Source organism: Erithacus rubecula, assembly GCF_903797595.1.
Source record: "Erithacus rubecula genome assembly, chromosome: 13".
Classification (NCBI taxonomy): domain Eukaryota; kingdom Metazoa; phylum Chordata; class Aves; order Passeriformes; family Muscicapidae; genus Erithacus; species Erithacus rubecula.
Genome location: NC_136665.1, coordinates 4,259,091 through 4,283,083, shown reverse-complemented (window position 1 = coordinate 4,283,083; position 23,993 = coordinate 4,259,091). Strand labels below are relative to the sequence as shown.

At 48.5% G+C, this 23,993-nt stretch overlaps 1 protein-coding gene across 4 annotated transcripts in view; it reads right to left on the bottom strand.

Moving 5' to 3' along the window:
• Positions 1-1,505: 1,505 nt before the first annotated feature.
• RBM6 (RNA binding motif protein 6) overlaps positions 1,506-23,993 on the bottom strand; it is a 58,071-nt gene continuing 35,583 nt past the window's right edge. For 2 of the 4 annotated variants that reach the window (XM_079317256.1, XM_079317258.1), the window contains exons 7-23: positions 17,605-17,679; positions 16,038-16,098; positions 14,517-14,585; positions 13,158-13,409; positions 12,511-12,671; positions 11,709-11,806; positions 11,199-11,244; positions 10,584-10,644; positions 9,555-9,646; positions 8,709-8,861; positions 7,701-7,790; positions 6,937-7,026; positions 6,094-6,366; positions 5,460-5,534; positions 4,775-4,872; positions 3,467-3,578; positions 1,506-1,793 (exon numbers count right to left, since the gene is read on the bottom strand). In XM_079317256.1, the coding sequence (XP_079173382.1) occupies positions 1,668-1,793; positions 3,467-3,578; positions 4,775-4,872; positions 5,460-5,534; positions 6,094-6,366; positions 6,937-7,026; positions 7,701-7,790; positions 8,709-8,861; positions 9,555-9,646; positions 10,584-10,644; positions 11,199-11,244; positions 11,709-11,806; positions 12,511-12,671; positions 13,158-13,409; positions 14,517-14,585; positions 16,038-16,098; positions 17,605-17,679 (1,932 nt within the window). In that variant the 3' untranslated portion in view covers positions 1,506-1,667. The remainder of the gene's footprint in view (positions 1,794-3,466; positions 3,579-4,774; positions 4,873-5,459; positions 5,535-6,093; positions 6,367-6,936; positions 7,027-7,700; positions 7,791-8,708; positions 8,862-9,554; positions 9,647-10,583; positions 10,645-11,198; positions 11,245-11,708; positions 11,807-12,510; positions 12,672-13,157; positions 13,410-14,516; positions 14,586-16,037; positions 16,099-17,604; positions 17,680-23,993) is intronic. The other 2 variants (XM_079317257.1, XM_079317259.1) reach the window with 1 other exon arrangement.

The following is a 23,993-nucleotide window of genomic DNA, read 5'->3' as shown; positions in this document are numbered from 1 at the left end:
ACTAAGCCAAGGAACATACATTATTTAGTGTGGTCCATCTGTCCAAGGGAAGCTGCTCTTACATTTATCTGGTTTATTATCTTCTAATTAATCACGTATTATCATCGTTAACAGGCTTCCACTAAGATGCATGTACCCACTTAGCAAATTAATAAAAACTCAGCTAATGAGTTCCCACATTTGGCAGCTGTCTTGGGAATGATGCTCTGTGGGTGCTCATTTTTGGCACACCAGGTGCCCAACACACCCAGGTGCAGGAGAGCCTGTGCAGCAGCTACTGATCTGCACCCAGATTCCCCTCTTCCCTCCCTGAAAATGATTCCCCATCACACTCATACTTCTTCCCCCTTCATGCATGGGTAACTTCCAGACTTGACAGCACCAGCTTGTTATGCTACCACCATTTCCCCCTGTGTGAGAGCTCATCCCCAGGAGCCCATCACCTTCCTCATCCATCCCTTACATGCCTGGGGCTCCTAGGAAGACTGAAGACCCTCACCCCCTAAATGTAGTCACCAGCACCCTGCACACCTCCACCAGCCCTGGGTGCAGCACCAGGGACCACAATACTGCAAACGACTCCTCCGTGCTCCTCTGGCACTGCCTGTGCCAGAGACAAGGAAACACAGCTTGGACAGGATGTCTGCTGCCTTTGAAAGCTGTCAGCTCTTGCAGGTGGCTCTTCATATCCTGCTGTCTTTAGCTTCCCACATCTCCTGCTTTCCCTTCTTTGGGGTATTTGAAAGCAGTGTCAGGCACTGCTCTCTGCCACGTGAACAGGAAGGTGGTGGTGGCTATCAGCTCCTCATCAGGCTCCCACCAGCCACAGCCATTGGCATCATCCTCATCCCTGCAGGCCACACTCACCTTTGTCCCCCTGCTGTGCCCACACACACAAACTTTCCTGTGCTTTGGTCAAACTGCCCCACTGCAAATTCCTGCCCAGGAGCTGCCTCCACACCTCCCTGGGACAGGCCAGGAGTACCTACTTGGCTTTTCCTCTGTTCCCCTGATACCCTGGGCCAGCATGGTTATGTCCCCATGAGGGTCCCCCCTCAACACTGGCTCCAGATCCAGCACACCCCATGTGGAATATTCTGCCCTGGCTGGGATGCTCAGATAACACCCAGCACTAATGAGGTCACCTTCACAGCCATGAAGGTCTTGCTATTAATTGAACCTCATTGATCTCATCAGTTGCCAGGATGAACCCCACAGAGATCACTCTTGCTCCTCAATTCCTCCCAGGCCTTGGGGCCATCTCTTGCTCCCAGGTCCGATCCTGAGCCAGCAGAACATGGCACCAGGGGTATCTGTCCCTGAGATGACAGGGAACACACTGCAGGACAGTGGCACCACTGGTAGGGTCTCCAAGCTACCAAACCTGTCCCAGTCCCAGTGACACAGCTGCAACTCCTAGTGACATCAGTAGAGAGCAAAACATGACGGGAACCTTTCAAAGTATCATGCTTTTAAAACACACCATATTAGCCACAAGAACAAGCACTGACAAATTTTCAGTTTTATTTAAAAAATTCTAGCAGCAAAACCTGTAACAATTCAAAAAACAACAGAAAAAAAAAAAAAAAAGACCAAACCTTCAAATGAACATGACACAGAGAAAGAGAAGGAGATGGAGAGAGAGAAATCTGGGGTTCCTCCACTGTTCAGTCAAGCTCCTTGTAGCGGGCAAACATGACCCTCCGCACGGCGTCACGGTAGGTCTCATTGGACTGCCTCTTGGGGGGCTTCCCTGGGGCCCCCAGCCCAGGGCCCTTCCTTCTGTTTTCTGCCTGCAAACAGACACAGCTTGAGTTAGTGATTTCTCCTCCCAAAAATAAAAAGCTTCCTTGGGCTGCCTCAGGACTGCTGACTGCTCCAGTGTGGATCCGCAAGCAGATGAAGAGCAAGCGTTCTGTGCTCTTCCAAAAGCTGTTTGGGATAAACTACAGACCCTTTGTGGGCAACAAAAGGAGCCCAGGAATCAAACCCCAGGGATCAGCTGGGGGGAGAGCATATGGAGGAGTGGGCAGCCAAGAGGCAGCACCAGCAGCCATGGGTTGAAAGCAAGCAAAGGAAAGCACTGGCGAGAGCTGGGCTCCTGGGGAGCTGTTTGCAGTTTGCCTGCATTGGCACAAGCTCAGATGTTCTCTCTAACAGAGCTCCCATGGGCACTGGTACCTCGCTTGGAATTTCAGGTTTTCAAGAACTGGCTTTTGCAGCCAGTGCCTGCATAATTCAGCAATACCTGCCTGGAGTTAGCCCAGGAGAGCAAGCCCGAGGCTGGAAGGTTCTCTGGCTTTCCAGTCCAACCTACCTGAGTACCAGAGATCTCACCAGCTGGGCCAAGAGATCAGAGCTGTGTGGGGTTGGCATGGTCTCATGGCTTTGCCCAGCATGACTTGGAATTGAAAGACAAGCACATCTCTTCTGGCCTTTCTATGAACTGTATGAGGGCTGTGCTTTGCCACCAGCTCCCTGTCCAGACAGGGAGCCCTGACAGGAGCTCAGACCTCCCAGAGCGCGGCGCTGGAGCTGGCTCTCAGCAAAGCCTGTTTTATGGGCACTGGGACCTCACCACGAGGACTGAGCAGCAGCTGGGGCCCAGTTTCTGCTGTCTGCACTGAAGAGGGACTCTTGCCTCGTGTATATGAGCCCAAGCAAACATGCGTCATGAAGCCTCAAATATTTGCTTTAATGATCTACTTGACTGCAGGCTGAATGTCACCCTGTGAGCCCTGCTCCCAGCTGCCTGTCCCCAGCAGAGAGTATGGACACCACAGCACTGGCCAGCCACGAATCTGTCACCAGAGCACAGCACTGCTCATGTGGCCCTGGGCAGGGCAGAGCAGACCCTGCCCCAGGCTGCTTCTCTGATAAACCTTCTGCAGTAAATCAAGGTCCACTGAGAGACCAGCTGTGGCAGAAGGCAGATCTACCTGACCCTGCCTACCCCTGACATACTTTGCCAATGGCTCTCTGCTCCTGTCAGGTGCTGTATCTTGGTATTATCTTCTGATGTCCAGAGGCTGCAATGGCAGCAAGAGCCTCACAAGTGCTAAGCAGGGCAGACAAAGAGCATCTTGGGCCCTGGGGCTTCGGCTATGCACACACCTCCCCAGGGGAAGTTTGCCTTTTTCCCCAGCCCACAGTGCTGCAGAGAACTCAGATGGTAACCCATTCAAACCTCAGCCTGACTTTGAGTAGGTACTAATGAGATGCTCACACCCTTCCTGCTCATGGTTACTCTATTTTTAACACCTCCAGATCCATATAAATTCTAACCTTATTCTACAGCCAACATACTTGCAGCCCCTCCCAGCTTGCGAAGTTCATCAGTGCACACATATTATTCCATCAAGTGGGTGCTGAGATTTGGAGCCTGACCTGAACTCCCTCCAGCTGTCCTGGGAAACATTATGGGCTGCAGGACAGTGGTGTGCTTTGAAAGGCAGGGAAGACTCACCTCCATTGGTGATGCTGTGCCCTGCTGGTTGTGGCCAAAGCCCTTCTTCCACCCCGGAGACTGCACCATTCGGTTCCCTTTGTTGTTACTGTCAAGCCTTGGGTCATAGTCACTGCAAAAGAAACAGAATCAATTGTCCAGTCTTGCAATGCTTCAAATACATGCCAGGCATTTTTAGTTCTGCTAATAGAACCTTCACTGACATTTCAGCCTCTCATGAGGGATATCCAAGTTTCTTGCCAGAAGCACACCACCTAAGGAAACCACCAGAGCGGATTCTGTGTGCAGGGCTCACACACTTCTGACTGCAAAATTTCTTGTCTCACCTCAGGGGGAAGTACACTAGGGCACAGGAAATGAGCTCAGACTCCAAAATATTTACAGTGTAAGCAAGCCAGGAGCCTTCTGTGCTTGTATTTCTTAATTAAAGTCTTACAATAGCAAGAAAGCAAAGTCTAATCCTTGCTGCTCTGTTAGATCTTTCCTTTCTCCGAGTGCTGTGGTCATGGAGCTCAACAGATGCAGTTGATCCGCACACACTTTCTCCCACCTCATTACTCATCCAAGACCATTAACCAAAAGTCACAGTTCTGAAAGCCTCTCAGCATGAAAGGCTCTTCCTTCGGACAATTTCTACCTTTTGGTTGCTGGTGACACTGCACACAAACTGTTTTAGTTTATCTACAGCTATTCCAGGAAAACAGAGGGAAGAGAGATGTGGATGTTTAAACTGCAAGACATAGAGGAAAGGTCTCCTTCTGAGGTGCTGTGCCAGGAGAACACAGGCACATAACCAGTTCTATCTTCAACACATGCCTGGCCGCTCCTCAGCCCACTGAACACGCGAGCTCACAGCAGGCAGGCCTGTCAAGAACTCCACACAGCACGCACTTTCTTCCTCCACCTACTCTGAACGAGATGGAAACAGCTCCCAGCGTTCCTCTGAGTCAGGGAACAGATGAAACACAGCTTTGCTCTTTCTTTCAATGGCTAGATGCCAGGACATGAGGGCAGTAAGTGCCTTAAGGACGAGGTGGATGGGAACAGGCTGCATTCTGCTCTCTGTGTCCAGGCAGACACACTCAGACCCCCATCCCACCCTTCCTGCACCAGGCAGCTTTTTTCTGCTCTGCCCTAAATCCTTGCTTCCACCACAAGAGTTCCTTTGAGGAACTCTATCTCACTCTGTCTGGCTGTTACTTTGCAGATCTACCCCACTGGATATTTCCCAGCCTTGGTCTGCCAGCAGCACACATCCCATCCCAGCATCAGCATCCCCAAAGAGATTTAACCCACAACAGCCATTACCTCTCCGAGTCCCGGTCATATCTGAATCGTTTCCTCTCTGGGGAATCCATCTGCTGGAATTTCTCTCTCCGGTCATTTCCTTTGTCTTTATGCCTCCCCTTCACAAGGGAAAGAGCAAAGTAAGTACAGGAGCTATGAAGGATCCAATACTGCTGCCATGCATCCAGGTCTCATCTCATCCTCAGCTGGCTGGAAGGTTGTCCTGGGGACTCACAAACACTGAATGCTCACATCCCACAGTACACTTGCTCTGCTCAGATGCCATCTGTTGGGCTGACCCAGACCTGTTTTTTCAGCCTTCCAGCTACCACACCAGGAGCAGCTCTGTGACCTTCCAAACAACAGACAGGCACAGCTCTCCTGTCCCTGGCCAGGCAGCAGCAGCCCTAATCACTTTTAGGTGGAAATTTGTGTCCTGCTTTGCACAAAGTTCAGTGCCAGCTTGCAGGACAACAAAACCACACTCAGACCCTTCTGTGAGGAGCAAGACCTGCTCTTAGAAGTCACAGACCTACAGGTCTGCATGCAGATTGAGCCCATAGTTCACATTTGGGAGGCATCTGATGCCTGGTGCCTAAGTGGATGCCTGCTGATACCTGGTGCATAAATGGAAGGTCTTCCTGGGACCACCAGCCCACCCAGTGTAGAAGCACAGGGAGCTGCCTGCCCACCACCACAGACGTACCTCACGCTCTCTCTTCTCCAAATACGCCAGCTCCTGCTCGGATCGTTTAATCTTCATATGAATCTCTAGGTTTTGCTGGAAGGAGGAAGACAGAAGGCAGTGTCATGCAGAGAACACAAGCTGTCAGGGTCATCTGCTCCACCCACAAGGAGTACAGGTAAAGCAGCATGCTCCTGTACCTGCACTATACCAGGCACAGCAGCCTCTCCTGCAGCCCAGACTATCTGCTCTCCCACAGAGGCCTAGAGCCCTTCCTCCCTGCAGTAAGGAAGGCAACCAGTCCTATTTTAACCCATGTGCAGCTTGGCTCTCCTAAAAGCAAGAGCTCAAAGGCAGCACAGAGCATGGCGGTGCACGTGCCAAGTTCTTGCCGCTCTCACACTCATGTGTGCCAGCACCCCACTCTCCCTAAGCCTTAGCTATCTCACTACAGCTTACAAAGTCACACCTTGATGTTACAGTACTGCCATGGCAGGAACAAGCAGTTCACACAATGCTTTGAACAGAGCTTTGGGGGAACTTTGCCTGCTACTGCCTCAACTTCAGCACATCCATTTCCACCCAACCGCTGCATTTTCCATGCAGCTCACACAACCATTGAGCCAACCAACAGCAGCCCCCGGCTTCCCCGTGCCTTGTGAAGGTTGGAAAGCTGCTGGTGCTTGATGAGCACTTCCTTGTTGGGAAACTGCCTCCTGCAGAGCAGGCAGGCCAGCTTGTTCCAGTCAGTCAGTTTGTCGGCGCTGGCCCTGGCCTTGCGCGGCTGCTCCTCGCGCAGCGCCGCTGGGTGCGGGGCAGGCGGCAGCCACTGAGCCTGCGACTGCTCCTCCTCTTCCTCCTCCTCCTCATTGTCGCTGTCTCCGCCATACTCTCCCAGAAGTCCTATCAGAGGATTCACCACCTTGGGCTGAAGGAAGTGGAGAGAAGTGTGACCATTTATAGCACCAGGCTAGCGGGGGCTTTGTTTCCCCAGCCTATCTCCCCGTGACTCCTTTCTCTGTTCCGGACCCAGAGGCAGAGAGTTGCTTCCCAGCAGCACAGGCAGGGAAGAGCTGGCTGGCTTCTTTCCCTTCACATCATGGGGTGGAAGCCCTTCTGCTCTCTAGACAGGTTGTGCTTTGGTACCAGGCTTTTCCAACTTGCCACATACCTGAGAGCACAAGAAGCCAACCAAGGCAGTGGCTGCTTGGCAGATCAGTGAGATTTGGCCTTCCACAGCCTGGAGGTGGCTGGAAGAGTTTTCTGCCCTAGGGCTGGTTGAGTGAGATCCTGCTCAAATTCAGGTACCAAATTTCTTCATGCTAGAAGCTGACAAACAAGGTCAGCCTTAAAAAACAAACTGCCTTCCATCCCCACCACTCCCTCCTCTGGCATGAGAAACATCTCTGGCACTCATAGTTGCAGCCAGGCTGTGCTGATCCTCCCTAGACTGTATCCAGGCTCAAACAGGTACATGCAATCCTATGGAGATACTTACTGGAGCTGCACTCTCTTCCTTTTTCACAGAAGGAGGTAAAGGTTTTTTAAAGACATCTTCTGCAGAGAACTTCTCCTCTCCAGTCTCGGTCTGAAAGAGTCAAGATCAGGTGCTGAGACTGCCATAGCACGGACTCAGAGCACACAATAGCTAAGCACTAATTCAAACAGGCCTCCAAGGAAACCAGGTGATTGGCAGAAATGAGGTGGTGGTTCTGGTGGGAGTCATTCCCATTCTGGGGAATCCAGAGCTCTCTTGGAGCCATACTCGTGATTTCAGAGACAGCTGCAGCAGCTCTCCATGCTGTCCCAGCCCACCCCACTCTCACTCTCTGCTACACTGTGGTGCTGACAGGGGTTCCAGTCCTGCCTCATATCAGTGAGGGAACTGAGGCAGGGCCAGGTCACATCTGAGCACCTCTGTGTGTGCACAAGGGACATGAAGTCCAGACTACCCCCACTGCCAGACAAGATCAATTTTCTCTGCTGTGACTGTGGCACAGCAAATGGCCAGGCTCAGCCAGCACGGCAGGGTTTCCAGGATCTTCTTTATCCTGGACAGAGGGCACCAGAGACTACAATCAGCACTGCAACAGGATGAGCCTGATACTCAGCTGTGTGCTCAGCAGCACAGACAGCAGGCTGGGATGAAGCTTCACGTTCACACATTTCATAGAGAACTGGGCTGTAGCCCTGGACAGGCTCCAATTTAATGGCTCATAAGTTACTCACACTTGACCAGGGAAGACAAGTGTAACACCTTACCAGGCCTGTGCTCTCATCCTTCTTCACAGAGGGAGGCAGTGGCTTTTTGAAGACATCTTCTGCAAAGAACCTCTCCTCTCCAGGCTCATTCTGTAAAACCCAAGACTGGGCATTAGGCCAGCAGCAACACAGGTGTCAGAGAGTGACAGCTGCACAGTGCAGCCAGGAAGCCACTTCTGAGCATCCATGGAAAATAGGCAAGTGGGAAAAATGACAGAATGACTTCTGCTGGAGATGCTTTTGCCCTGCATTCAGACAGGACCATGCTTCTCCTAGGTCAGTCCCTGAAAGCCTCCATAGCCAATGACTCCTTGGCTGCCTTGTTACCAGCCTCAGGGACAGTTACAGCCTTCAAGTCCCAGGTGCCCAGGACTGGTCATGCTACTGAGCACATTCAGACCAAGAGGCAAGGAAGAATACAAAATGTCTGCATTGGTGGCTAAATCACTTCTACCAATTCTCCTGGCATTCCTCAGGCCCCTATCAGTATTACAGCCCTGGGCTGTGCTCAAACATCACTTTTGGCACTTTTGGCAGCTACTCCCAACCAGCAGCTCCCACACTTGGATTTGCTCACTGGGAACAGCAGTGAAGGGCACTGTCCTGGTACTGGGAGGCGCAGAAACAGTAGTAAGGGGAGAGCTGAGTCTCCATCATCATCTGACTTGGTGTGTTTAAATGTCACTGCCAGTTTTTTGTTGTCTCTATTACAATAGTTGGGTGCTTTCAGCAGCGTGAGTGAAACATGTCTCAGTTACCTGGATGTGTCTGAATCCTTCACCATAAAATAGGGATGAGAATTTAATGGATTTAATGTAAGGAGAAAAAAACTTCAGGAACTTACTCCCGGGCTGGACAACCACCATGCTCCTTTCCGGCTGCTGACCCCATTGTCTTCTCTCACTGTCCCTTCCTTTTTGAATCCTCTAAATGCTCTCTATTTTCTAACCTCTCTTTCCTCACCCTCATGGCCTCAGGTCATTCTGATGCCTGGAGGGAGTTAGTCACCTTAGCAGAAGTGCTTTTCCCTTTGTCCTTTTTGTCCCTGCTGTCCCTGCCGTGTGGCTCCCTCCTGTCGCTGGTCCGTTCCTGGCTCTCGTGCCGCCGCCTCCTGCTCTCCGCCGGGGGTGGGGAGGGCTCCCGGTCTATTGTGACTTCCCTCTGAAATAGGAATTTGCAGCAGGCTTAGCCCAAACCCTGCAGTCTTCTTACTGGGCTTCTTCTCCTTGCTGAGCTGGGGGGACCAGCACAGTAAGAAGGGACTGCAGAGGGAAAAGGCTCCAAAACTTTGGTGGGACAGAAGACAGCTGACCACAGCCAGGTCACCAGAGCACAGCCCTGCTGTCCCACAACATGAACATCCCCAGGATCATGAAAACAAGATTATAGTTCCATAAAATCTCTGCTGATGGCTTTTTTTTGGCATTCTTACAGCTATTCCTGGCTAGGTTTGAGAAGCAAAAAGACCACAGATGAAAACACAGTTCTGTTGTCCATTCTTTCTTACAGACAGTCACATATCACATGTCTACAGCAAAATGTAGCTATGATGCTCTGCCTGTAAGTCTGCTTGAAGAAAAGCAGACCAAAAACCATCCAAAGGCAGAGCTTCAGAGGCCAGAGGCGGCTACAGCTGGTTCAACACAAAGCTAATGGGTTTCCAGCCCCTCATTAAGTTGATATTTTGTAACGTGCATCCCTTTCACATAGGTCAGAAGACAGAGTGAAAGACACAAAGCTGCCTTTGTACTGCCCTATGCTGGCTTGTCTTCAGGATCTGGCTGCAAAATCCCTCCAGAGAAGAGCAGTTTGTAAGAAGATATTGCATGTAAAGCTTCCTTCCCATGCACTCACCTGAGTTCTGGGATCATAGTATGTCCCAGCTATGGGATCATAGTAATTCCCAGTGTCAGGATCATAAATGTATGTGGACACATCTGATGGTGCTGAGGAGAGAGACAAGAGTTAGCACCACAGGCTTCCAAAAGCACAACTTGCCTTTTACAAAGACAAAAACAAGAACAAATATTACACTGGTGAAAGGATCAAGAATGGGAAAGAATAATTTTTTTCTCCTGGCAAGAAAGAAAGAGTATCTTCACATCACTTGACCGACATAATCTTTTCTTTAAGGAGTAAGAGGGGTGATAAGTTTTCACAATTCTGGTTAGGACTCTGGCAAAACTTCCACATCAAAACAGATTTACAGGAGCTGTGCTGAGATCACAAGACCACAACACTTGGTCATGAAATTCAGTAATTTCCCTAAGAATGGGGTAATGAGTATCTACATCCACCCACTCCTGTGACAGGGAAAAGCTGTTCTCTCTCAATCGTGTTTGAAGTGATGACACTCTCCACATCCCTTCCACCCCATCGGTGCACAAAAACTCTCAAAAAGAAAAGGGAGTAAACTATTTCTACAGGAAAAGCCAAAGGCCTTAAGGGTAGTAGGCCCATAATGTCAGGAATGCTTCTCATTTCCAAAATGTTCTTTGACAGACCTAAGAAATGCTATATATAAATCAGTAAAACAATCAGGAGTGCTATTCCAGCTACTGGCATTGCTGCATCAAGTGTATTTTCTTCTGTCTTCTCTAGTAACTGCCAGGCTGATTTTATTCCACCCGTTTTCCACAACAAGGAAAAATAGGCAGCAAGTTTCTTTTATCTGCATGTAGTTTCGCACAGTGAGAATAGAGAGAAACACATCATCAGATAGGAAAATGTGACTAAACAAAGTTGGCAAAGGAACTCACAAGTGGGTGTAGCAAACAAACCTACTCTTAGCCTTTAAAATATTTTTGGGCTGATTTCTACATGTCAGTGCCCTTTTAAGGAAGAAAAGTCTCCACAGTAGGAGTGAAGCAGAGTTTAACTTACACTGTGCTCTGGTGCGTCTCTGTGATTCGCCACCCCTCCTGTCTCTCATGCCCCTTCGGCCCTGAAGTAAGTGAACAACACAAACAAATCAGAGAGTCTTTAACAAACATCACATTTCTTCTGCTCCTTCTGAAAGGCCCAAAGTTCAGAAGAAGGGCTCATTTAGCCATCCTAAACAGAGCACAAACAGACATAACTTTTCATCTACAGAGTAACGGACAGTGTCCCAAAGCACAAGATCTCTGCTCACAGCAATCCCTATGGAAGCCTTCACCCCATCCAGTATATGGGAACAGTCCTGTAGTCTAGGCACAAACACTAAAGAGACATTCACTCTGGGAACTGAGATGAAACATCAGTGAAATCACTCTGTAAAGTGTGTCATTGAGTAAACCAGCCCAGAACTTCCTCCAGCAGCACTGACTTGCACTTCTATGCACAAGATAAACAGTATGAGGGGCAAAGCAGCAGTGGGCACATTTGAGCATTGTCACCCCATCTTCAAATGCAGTGAAACATGTTCTGCAGTATTTCAGTAGCCCAACACAGCCAGGCCCATCACCCCCCAGTGCTACTTCCTTTTAAGCAACCTGCAGTGAAGCTGTGCAGACCTACCGGGCCATAGTAGGAATTGTCACCGTGCTCCCCGTAGTCATTCCTGCTGAGATAAAAGATTGCAAGTTAATGACAATTTGGTTTTACATTAACTTCAGTGTATTAAAAATGATCAGCAGGACCAATAAAGGCAGAAAGACCATCTTTCCTGGCCACATGTTGGACTGTGTCCATCCCAGTAGAAGACTCAGCAAAACCACTGTCTCCACAAGAAATACAACTCCACTCTGCTGTGTCTACAAATATAAATCTCACCACGTTTTTTAAAAAGCTGAACCCACTAATTCCAGCAGAATGGGATTTGATGGCTGGACAACAAGATGCATTATGATCACTAATCCCATTCTGCTCAATCACTGAAACTTCTCCAAGCTTCACTTCTCCAACACATTTTTTGATTGTAGGAACATCTGTGCTAATTCCCATGCTAAACTTTAAGCACCTGCTCTGACAACCAAGCCTCACTGCACAGCATGTAAAAGACAAGTCCATCGCCTCATCTGTTGGTACCTTCTCCTCCCTGTAGCAAGATTCACTTCCAATGTACGCCCATCAATGCAGATTGGGGGATCCAGGTTCTGCAGTATCTTTAGCAACCTCAGAGCTTCCTGTAAAAGGAAGAAGAATGTCACTTTCCATGAGAAGCAAACAGCACATTTTCCAAATCCATTCTGCCTGAAAGGAACGTTTTGTGCTCAGTAGGACAAGAAACACAACAACAAATATTAGTCTAAGTGTCAGTGAAGGGACAAATGGGACAAAAGGGACAAATGCAACGTGAGGTTCCCTGCTTTTCTATGCCCATTTACAGCAGCCAGTTGGGGATGGAATTCTCCTAAGGCTGCCAGAGAATGAAGCACTGTGGCTGCTGCTGCCCCAAAGTGTTTTGGTAAACACTCTCTGGACCAACATCAATGAGCTAGGGAGCCACCTAGACACAGAAAATGTGAACCCTTTAACATGGGATGGTCTGTTAATCGAGATTCTTGCCTTCTACAAACAAAAACGATTGGATTCAAGTTCTCTGCAAACAAAATACCTATGGAAGAAGTGTTCAAGTTCAGAGTGTCTAAAAAGAAATGTACTGAGGTGAGAAACTCAATCAGTGTCACAGCTTGTGACAACAACCTCTGACTCCTAAAGCCAGAGAATAACAGCTGTACCATCTAATTCCTGCACAAGCAGGAGAGAAGACTCGCTCCAGCACAGCAGCCTCACAAGTAGAGAAATTTCTTGTATTTCTGTAGTTTCTCTACTTCTACAGGTATCAGATGCCAAGAGAGGGAGCAGGTGAAAGCAGGAAAGTACTTACAGCATGAGACTCCAGCTCGATGAAGCCATAGGTCTGGCCCATGCGGCCAGCCTTGTTCTTCATGATGCGCACGCTGGACGTGGACAGGCGCACGTACGGGGCCAGGAGCCCCACAATCACCTCCGGGGGCGTGAACCGAGTGATGCGCTTCAGCATAATCGCTGACAGACAATCAGAGAGGTGGACCAGGAAGAAAAAGTAGTGGAAAAAAGGCAGTTTAGAACCAAGTTAACTGTAACTAAACCCACTCAAAGCAAGAGCACGGCTTCTTGCAGTCGAGTCTCCAAGCCATTGCTTTTTTCTCTCCACTCTGCTCCAGTTATCGCTTCCAATTGCCAACCTTTCCTTCCCAGAAAACAGTAGAAAGTAACCCCTTCTCAGAGCTCAGCCCAGGATAACTGCTGACCCAGAAGACTTTTGAAGCTGTTAACTGCACCACCCTAAAGCCAGCTCAACCTGAATTAATTTTCCTAAAGGCAATTTATCAGCACCTTTGCAGCTGGACAGCCCTCCATTACTCTACACCATGGATTTGCAGAACATACAAATAGCCTCCAGAGGTTTTAGTGAAATGCTGCCCTTTCTGCAGAATGGACCTCATGTAGTGCAAGCAAGAGGAGTCCCAAACTGGTCTTTGTGTCACTCACTTCTGCTTCCTCCACCATCTGGTGGCATGGCTTCCTCTGCTTCCCTCTGAGAGGGCGGCTCCTGGTGCCGGTCCATGTCCCTTCTCTTCTCCTGTGAGGGCCGATGCTCCCTCCCTTCATCTCTCTTCCTTGGCTCCTGTTCCTGAGGCTGACATTCCTGCTGTGCAGCAGGAACTGAGGGCTGGAGAGGCTGCTTTGGAGATCCTGGCTGACCTGACAATTCTTGCTCAGGTGTTTCAAGCTTTGTCTCTGCTATAAGGGAGGAGAAATGAACTGGTTTCACGTAAGAATGTTTCAGCAGGTGTTTTTTTTCTCCTATTTTCTGGCTCTTGCAGCAGTGCTCCTTATAAAAGGTCAACCTGTACTGCCTGTTGCATATCCACTGTCTTAATACTTGGCAGACACAAGGTTGGTTCAGTTATTGCCATCCTTCCATCGCTTTGTTTTGTGTTGGGTTGCTTTACATGACTTTTCTAGTCAGAGACGAGAGGCTTTTTGGCCCCCTTTTAGAATTGCCTCTTGCCTGAACAAACAAGAACCAGGGATGGATTTAGACACATTCCTTCCATGTCCAGGACAACCTATATGATAGTGATATCCTTACTATCCACAATGCATTCCTGATCATCCACAACCAAGCAATATCAACTAGTAACTGTCACCCTGTTTACATGCTAGAGGAAAACTGGGTTCAGTCCCCCCGAGACCACTGAATGAAACACATCCATAATGCAGTCACAGATTTTATCAGGTGCTACTGACTACAGCTGAGGCAGAAACAATGTGGGAACACCGTGCCCCTCCCAGTCTAGCTATGCCATTCAGAAAACATAAACCCCAACAAGTTCTTGTGCTTGAAGCCTCTGAATGGCCTGGCTTCACTGCAAAAGAGATCCCTACCTGAGCTTCTAACACTGCTGAAAGGGAAGCCAAATCTGTGAGGCTGCAAAGGCAGGTACCACCAGCCCAGCACCTGCTGCTGAAGCCTCTCCCCACAAAGAGAAGCAAATGAAGGTGCAAGACGAGGCACAGTAAAGCTTCCCTCTTTAATGTCCCTGAGAGCAAGTCTCTGCTCTCATTCTGTTTGGGCAGTGGGTGGCATGGCAGAACACACGATGATTTTGCACAAGACTGTTGGGAAAGCTGCACAGTGCCTTGCTTGGCTGCCAGCACAGCTCACCTTGGACAGGCTTATACTCATTTCTCTGCAGCTTGCAGAGTGCAGAGTTTTGGCTGTAGAACCTCATGTAAAATTTGGACATTAAACCAATTTGTAGCTGTGCAGGTGCAAAGAAACTGCCTGTGCAAACCACACAGACATGAGCACAATCCTAGAGATGGGGAGGGCAACTCTCTTACTGAATTCTTGCTCAGCCGATGTGTCCTCTCCCTCAGCACCACCTCTGGACTCTGGGCCTGCTCTGTTCCCTGTAAGAGAGGCACACTTAAGTCCATTTCACACCCATGAGTCACAAAGCATGCCAGAACTCACACAAAGCTGCAGCAACCACTGTGAATTCCTAGAGAGCTGCTTTGTTTCACCCAGTCATAGAGAGGTTACCTTATTGCATCCTTTCCCAAGAAAAGTAGCTCAGTAAGAAGCATTCACCACAATCTGTCTTCACAGCAGCTTAAAAGGCTCTGTTTAATTTGCTCCTGGGCAGTTTCATTACAACCCACAGCTGTGCTGGGCCAGCTGTGTGCATTTTGCCTTCACAGCACTGATGGAGGAACCACAGAGCATGGAAAGCACAACCACAGGGACAGTGCTTCAGTAAACAGAGGTCTATGCATCAGCAGTTGATGTACTACCCTTCTGCCTGGGGCAAGAGGGCAATACCTAGAAATCTACTTAAAGATAAAGAGTCAAGGCTCACACAGGGTCTGGAATGCACAGGCAGTGCCAGAGGAGGGTGGAGGACTCACTCATGGCACTGTGGCCCCTGGTGCTGCACCCAGGGATGGTGAAGGTGGGCACAGCCATCATCCTAAAGAGATCAGCTCCTCAAGGAAGTGTGTTTTGGCTCTCGTGTCCTCCCACCTCAGAAATCAGAGGTGCTGATGGGGTGAGGAGAAGCTCCTGGAGAACTCTCATGCATTTATTTTTTTACAGCCTGCAAGGTGTGTTCAGCAATTCCAATCCTGGATTCACCTCTAATCTCCTCTCCCAAGAACAAGTGATAGGACAAATGAAAGTAGTCTCAAGTTACTCTGGGGGAGGTTTGGATTAGATATTAGGGAAAAATTCTTGAACAAAAGGGTGGTCAAGCATTGGAACAGGCTGCCCTGGAAAGTGGTAGAATTACCATCTCTGGAAGTATTCAAAAAATGTGTAGGTGTGGTGCCTAGAGACATGGGTTAGTGGTGGGCTTAGCAATGATAGGTTAATGGCTGGACTTGATTTCAGAGGTCTTTTCCAACCTTAATGATTCCATAATTTTGTGATCCTAATCTGAGACCCTCAAAAGTGAGGCAAATGTGAGAGTCTCTGATTGACACTAAAACCATGCAGCTGCATCTCCCAAGGAAGGTGGGTCAGGGAAGCCATCTCACCTACAGTGAGCAGTACCAGCTCACAGTCCCAAGGACACACAACTGTAACTCCCTGGATGAAAGGGCAATACTAGCTAATATGAGGGAAAGGCTGTGGGCAGTAAGACACCTCTCCACCAAGCCTCACAGGAGTAGAGAATCTAACAGCAATCCACTGCATTTAACATCTTTAGTGTGGACAGGCAAAAAGGGTTTAAGTGAAGCCAAACTAACAATCCTTCCACACAGTGCTCAGCTAGTCCACCAACAGGGAAACCAAAAGAGAACTTACTTGTCAGCATAGATTAAACTTTTAGCTACCAAGCTCAGGAAATCAGATATACTCACCATCTCTTGGGAGCTTGCAATAGGAACAGGAAGATCTGTAGCCCACAGTACACACCTTACACTGCAATGGAAGATGGACAGATGAGGAAGTCGTGTTTTGAAGACAGTGGATACAACCTGCTCCAGAATTCCAGCCTCTGCAGCATGCTTTCAGAAAGTAGCAGCCATGAAAAAGTCACAGTGATGGGGAATGGCAGCAGGGACCTTTGGAATTGCAGGTAAATGCTCATATGACTCACAGCTGGGTTTGCCTTGGGAACAGGGCTTTCACACACCTTCTGAGCACACATTTATTCATTAGTCCTTGAAATGGGACTCTTCCCCCTCTCAAGTGATGCTGGATGAAAAGCTTCCTGCTAGGCACAATGTTGATTCAAAGGGTCCAAAGTTACCTTGGCATTCTCTAACCTGAACTCAACCCTCAAGCAGTGACAAAGTGCTTATCTGAGCATGAACTGTAGATACTGATGTAATTTGGAGAGTTAATGACGAGGTGTCTGCTAACTAAGAGGCACAGCTGCATGAGCTTGGATGGTTATCTCACCTAGAGCCACTGTGGGGAGAGCCAATTGCCCCTTTTCACAGCTCTCAAACACAGCACTCCTGACTTCCTCCTTAAGCTGTTTGCAAATGCATTGCTTTTGTTTCATAGCAATTTCTTCCTGTGACTGAAGCCTTGTGGAAGCTCTGGGGCACAAGAAAGCTCAGGCCATGGCTACACACAGTAGGGGACATACAGTGCAGCCACCTCCCTGCACTGAGAGCTGTTTGAAATCACTGCTTGAAACCTGAGTCTCCACCGGTGGAGAGCTGCAAGCAGACACTATGCACAGAGCAACAGCTCTGCTTGCAGCTGAATGAGGGTCTCTTGTAACCCACAGTGATCCAGCAGGCAAGATGGGACTCTAATTAGAGCCAATCCCTTCATGTCTCAGCCTGCAGTCAGTGGGAATGCAGGAAACAATCCTGTCCTTTCTCCAGAAATCACTTCCAGCCTGCTGCAGCTGTAAGTTCCTGTACTGGGGGAACCTTGGGGAAGGCACAGGAACAAACTGACCCTTGGGCAACCGTGCCTTCCCAGAAATGGACCAGTCCCAGCATGTACTTGGCTCATGCTGCCTAGACTTGGACACACTTCCATGCCTCCTTTCCTGCTGCACTTACTAGAGCCACAGCTAGACCACAGGTTCCTGTGTGAGGCAGAGGGTTGGTTACACACATGAACCAGAGTGAAGCCTGTTCCATTCCTGTTGGCAGAATCACTGTCTCGTTGTGGTTTTTAGGGAGAAAGGATCCACACGCTATTTCCCCCACATTTTAAAAAGGAATCACTGAATGGGGACAAGGCATAAAAAATCTGGCTGCCTCTACCAGAGCAACACACATGCAGAGGTGGGACCAAAGTCAAGGTAGGCAAAAGCAGTTTAGAAGGGGCAAGAGCTTCAGGGCAGGTATGAATTACTCTGAGGGACTCTGGCCACTGAGTAAATATGTAAGACTCCTCTGAGCTGCCAGTGCCACAAGTGCCAGCAGGGGAAGCACAAGACAGCTCTGAGCACATACTTACACGTTTGCAGCGCCAGAACTCTGGGCACGGAGTGTATTCAAGGGTCACTTCTTTGCCACCGATCGTAAGAGTTCCCTGTTGAGACAAGGGGGCAAATGACGAACGTGCCCAGCACACACAGGTTACTCAGAGGCAAAGAAAGGGGTGAAAGCTCTCTGGTTCCTAAAGGTTTTGCAAGTGAAACAGGGTGAAAGGGGGAGAGAGACTCCCAGTTCAGCCAGCTGGAGCTTTGCCATAGAAGTGGGAGGGAAACAGCCTGTGCCCTGCGCTAGCATGGGGCTGCAAGGCTGTGTCAGCTAGCTCCAGAGGAACCAGGCAGGAGAGGCCTTGCCACCTCCCAGGAGGAGCAGAGACAAGTAACTAGTGGGAAACTGCTTTAACCTGCTAGTCCAGGTGCTGGCAAGGGGCAGCTGGACAGACTCCCTCACACCAGCCACCACCAGACGGGCCTCAAGGCAGCTACTCGAGGAGGAATGCATGGAAAAATCCTCTCAGGTGAGAGAATTTTCATACTTGGGTTAGTCTTCATGCCAGTCATGAAACCTTAGCTTTTCTTCAGAGAAATACACCAGAAATGTGCCACTGGCCCTGCAGCCAGCCCTTCCTTGCTGAGGCTGGCCTCGAGCACCTGAGGGGCTCCAATGCCCACAGATACACTGCTTCCAATCCACAAGTGATGCTTTGAGATGTGCCAGCACACCCACAAGCTCCGCTGAAATGCAGATAAAATGGGTCAGAGGTACAAGTCCCATGGCTCCTGCCTGGAGCAGCAATGATTCCTGGTGGCTCCCATCTGCCATGGAAAACAGGCCATGTCTGGGCATGCAGGATGCAGACAGGACAAGTCACAGCCAGGAGATGTGTCCTGTCACTGGAGGCACTGCCAGACCACGCAGCCTGGATTCCCCCACACCATAGTTTGAGACTCCATATCAATAAAGAGACCCAGACGCAGGTCTCCCAAGTCCCAGGAGAGCACAGAAAGATGTCAGGGAGGTATAAATGGTCCCAGCCTATTTTGGGGACCTCTGCTGAGTCAGAAGTTTCCCAGATACTCTGACCCAGTAGCCTCACCGTGCAAAAAGCCCCAGTGCACACCATGAACATGAGAAAACAAGTTCTCAGAGTTATTATTCAGAAGTCATGATACACCCATGCATAAACTGCTCTGCAGAACGTGAGGGAGATGCTAGGGAATATGCAAAGTGGGAGTGAAGAGTTCATAGGAGGGAATCACTGAGTGGCAGTACAACAATCCTTTAACTCCTACAAAAGAACACAGCAGGGTTCCACCACCTCCCCTCTTCACATCCTGCCTTTTATGAACCAAAGCAATCCTTTCCTACCAGGCCTATGTTGAACACTTTGAGGGGCTCATTTCTGCCACCCAGCTGCACAAGCACTGCTTTCCAACATGGATTTGCCTCTGCCTGACAGAAAGCTGAGCCATTCCCAGACCTTGCTGGGAGAATCTGCTCAGGGTCTATTCACACCAGGAAGCATTGCTCACCTTACCTGTCTACAAGAGGCCTTGCACCTTCTTTAAGGCACATGAGGAAACACAAGTGAGAAAGGAAGTGGAAATCAAGGCTGTCCCACTGGAAATGTTGGTCCCTGAGACAGACATACTCCCTCTCCCAAGCAGGGCACCCACCACATCCCAGCACACACTCAAGAGGTGGGCAGTGCCAGGAGCAGGCTAGAAATGCCCGTGGGTGCCTCAGGACACACAGAGCAGAGGCATGGGAGAAGGCAGGGTGCACATCCTCATGAGCCCAGGGAAGTCCTTAGGAACAGCAGCCCCTCAGCAGGCAGCTGCAGCTCTGCCTACGAGATCAGGAAACAAAAAAACTCAATTAGAGAACATCTCCTCTGGCAGGGCCAATCCACCACAGAGCTTCATCTTTCTACCAGCCATTGAGGACAAACCTTGCCAGAAAGCCTTAGGATTATTTTTGGTTTTATGGAAAATGGTATTTAAGTGCATGTTGTGCTGGTGGTGCTGGTCCCTTCCGCAAATTCCATTTTCGGAGGCTGCAGAAAGTGTCACTTGCATAATTCTCTCTGATTTCACTAACACCCTGCTGATTGCCTGCTCACTTTTTCACCAAGCTCTCTCTTACTGATTTCTTCTTGATAAAGTAATTTTCAAGGCTGCAATCATCATTTAACTCTCCAAAATGAGTCTTTCCCTTAGGACACACATTGTCAGGATTCAGTGGCTTTGAATTCCTCACTCTCCCATTTTGTTACTGGATTCCATCACAAATATTTTCAGAACCATTATTTCCCCTAGTGCCTGTCTCTGCTTACTCTTCTTCATCTATATCTTCCTTTACTGTGCAAAAAAATTTGCCTGATACTCTAAATTTCACTGCAATTGAGCAAATTTCAATTGAGCAAATCTTTGTGAAATGACAAAGGTTTTCTGAAAATTTCAGGGAACAGTGCTGGGGGGGGAAAAAAAAAGGGTAAGCTTAAAGTATGCCACATATTGTGTCTGGCACCATATCTCTTCCACTTTCAGGCATTTTTATCCTGGACTTTTTCACCAACCTGCACTATGTCTGTTAATTCCTCTGTATTTTTAATACCCTGTACTTTGGAGCAGCTTGGCTTTTTCTAAGTCAGAGTGAAACAGAAATGTCTCTCTGGTCTTCCCAGTCAGGAACCTCCCCCTCATAACTAGCAGTAAACACAGAGTTGACTCACCAGTGAAGGGTTTAAAAGGCAGCACAGCTTTGCAGTACTAGGACAGCAGGCTCTCAACCATGGAAATGCCCAGATTTCCAAGGGTATGAAAGATTCTACTGTTTTCTGAATCGCCAAATTCATCAAAACAGAGCATCAGGATTTTACTGCTGGAAGCAATTATTTGTGCTACTGTTTGATACCTTTCAAACACAGTTATACATGGACTTTTTACTCAGAGGTCATTGGAGATGCAACAATGAATTCTAATCTAAGTGATACAATTCAGTCCCAGCCAGTTCAGCTACTAAAAAATCTGCCCTTTGGCCAAGTATGTAAATATTCCTGCCAGCAGACTGATTCATGGAGCAACCCTACCATGAGATGGTCCTAGAGAGCTATGCCAGGAAACCATAAAGCCTGTTTGCAGAGAGCAAACTGTGAAGCCACATCACAAAGCTCTTCACCGAGCAGGGACAAACCCCACAGGAACAGGTTGCTTTTACAGAGGGAAAGAAAAAGGAGAAAATTCCTTAGCCATGATATCCACAGGTGATGCAGTCCTCCCTAAAGCACTCTGGAGACTGTGTCAGCAGGGCACAGGGCTTCAGCAACAAAGCTAGGTTTACTAAAGCTGTTTCCAAGCTTTTTGTTCCCAAAAGAAGCATTAAAGAATACCAGGAAGGTAGGCCTACCTGTGAGAAAAAAGCCAGACTACACCCTAGGACACATCATGCCCACTTTTGAGGTTGAGCTTAGCTCACCTGTAGTTTACCCTGTTTGTAACAGCACTGCTGTGCACAGAGCCCAGCCTGGCTCTGCAGGTGCATGAGCACTGAGCACTCTGATCCTGCTTCCCAGGGAACCTATGGAGCTACTGCCAGGGCCAGGAGACAGCCTGCTGCAGGTCAGGCACTGCACAAGGCACTGCTTCAGCTGCTTGTCTGTCAATTAGCATTTACAGTTAGCACACTGGGATTTTTCGTGCTTGTTGACAGCCTTTTAATGATGATGACTGGGGGTTGAGGAGGGGGAGAACTTGCCAAAAAAGTATCTCTTTGCTCTCAAGACTGAGATGACAGAATACAAATCATCAGTGTCAAAGCTTTTGCTAACTGCTTCTCTGAAAAAAAAAAAATTAGAGCATCCAAGAGTGACCTAGAAAATTGGAAATGTGAAAGGAGAGCTCTCAGAACACAGCCACTCCCTCAAATCAAACCAGGCTTCCGCTTTAACTGAATCTATCCAAACACTAAAACCTTCAGGAAAATTTCACTTTGGAGCCCCCAAACAATGAGCTGACAGCATTCCAAGTATTTCATCATGTGGGTCATGCTTCAGCAGCTACAAGTGGGACTGCGAAACCCCACGGAGATGTGGATGCAGCAACCAACACCACCATGGATTGCTGTGGAGGAATGTGCTCCAGCTCTTCCAGGGGGATGATGGCAGCCATCCCTCCAGGATGCCACCATCCCTGGTCACAAGGAAGGCCATAAGTGCCTGACTTAGAGGAACAGCAATTGTCAGGCTCACCTCTACAGATGACACACCTGGGGCAGCACACATCAGTTTTGGAACAGAACCAAGGCTCAGCTACCAAGCACCCAAATCCACAAGGATTAGTAAGGCAAACTTTTCTTCTTGGCTACAACCCCAAGGCAGTGCAGGAGGTGCCTCCACCACAAGTGAGCCACCTTCAGACTCCCTTTAGCAGCTGGCTCATGCACAAACCAAACACCACGTCAGCTAATTACTTCCTTACATTGTTTGTGGTCTGATTAAATGAAAGGTATCTGTACTATGAACTGAAAGGTTCAGGTATCCTTTTTGCTGAGTAATAACCAAGCTGGAAGACTAATGTGATTCAACATGATAAAAATTAACTGAAAATACCATTTGTAAACAGATAAAAAAACCTGCATATGAAGATTATGACAAAAGAATGTTTATGGGTAGCACAGCAAAGCAGACCCATTAAAATACAAGAACTAACCTTGTTTATATGATGTTAATTTAGCCCTCTTATGCATATTTACTATAATTAGGACAGTTATTCAAAAATCAGTATACATCCGTCATTTAAAAATTATTTTAAATTATTAATGACAAATGCCTCTTGTCTTGGGAATGCTCAGACACTACCCCAGGAGGCAGTCTGGGAATGCAGTGGATGCCCCTGGTCCCAGCAGCACTTCTGAGAATAAAAGGCTCCTACCATCCTCAGGGTGTATTCCAGCCCCAGCCTCCAAATGCACTGGATGGCACAGCACAGGAGACAAGGGGCTGACAGCACAAGCCAGGTTATCTAATTGGAACTGCAGATCAGGATGCTTTCAGGTTCTGCTCCTACTTGAGTATGGATTAGAAATGCAGATTTAACAACCCCCAAGCACCACACAATGCAAGTTATGTAATGGCATCCTACTCCACTGGCATGCACCATGCAGAGGCTGAGTGGGAGCTGGCAGGGAGAGCACAGGGTTCTCTCCCTGACAGGAGTCACCTTCAAATTAGACAGGTAGGTGAGGCCAAACACAAAAGGGCTCTTTCACTATCCCCAGCTGCTCGTGGAACTGAGGAGGCAGCACCTTCCTGGGACGAAGCAGAGGGCCAACACCTGGGAGGATAAGAAACCAGCTGGATGTATTTCAGAACAAGATCATCTCAGCCACAGAAACTGGCTTCTCATCCCCTGTTTTCCATATGCTGAAGTTTTTATCTCTGAACTCATCAGCAGCTGCCGTACAAGGGACTCAACTGTACAGAGCAACAGGCAGTACATCTGCTTACCTCTGACAAAAAGCAGATGAGAAAAGCTGTGAACCCACAAACCACAACCCATCTCTAATTAAACAGCTAGAAAACGGAGCATGACATGGAGCTGAAGAAACAAGAGCAATCCAGGCTGCTGCAGGATACTGCAGCAATCTGGTATTTCCTACAGCAAGAGTAACTTTGAGCAAACTCCTCATGAGGCAGGATTTTCCCCAAGGCTCTCCAGCCTCCTTCTTGACTTCTCAAACCAGTTGCAGCTCAGGGATTTCTTTTTATTGGCCTGCCTGATCTAGTAGTGTGTCCAGCACTCTACTACTGAGTGGCTGACAGCCAAGGCAGAAGATTCAAGATATACAGGGGAAAAGGATAGTTTGAAAAGTGGTGGATCCTTAAGGAATTGTTATATGACCAAATGGATCCAAAACAACTTTGCTGTGTACTAGGATTACAGATATCCATCAAGACTAGCACTGAGATGACAACTGACAACATAAACACTGTGTTAGTGGTCACCCAAAGATCAGGATATTTGGCCCTTGGGCATCAGAGAACGCTATGGAGCTGAAGAGCATGTGGCATCACCTTGCCTTAGCAATAAGGCATTTATTTCAAGTGATCCAAGGCTAACCAGCACGGCATGATCAGAGCTCCTGAGCATCCAGGTCAGGGGAGGCCTGAGAGTGAGAGCCCAAAGCTGTCACCATCTATCCTGAGCTGACAGAACACTGCTTCAGGCATACCACTGCTGGGCACGTTAAAGAAAACTGGCACTAACACAGAACTGAGGCATTAGAAAGATAACTGAGAGAGTCCTAAAGATTCAGTAGCTAAATATAAGATGCTATATAAGAATTATTTTATCCCAGATAGCTTCTGGTACCTCTTTTTCAAAGTCTTTTTAGTCAAAAGCCATTGCTAGC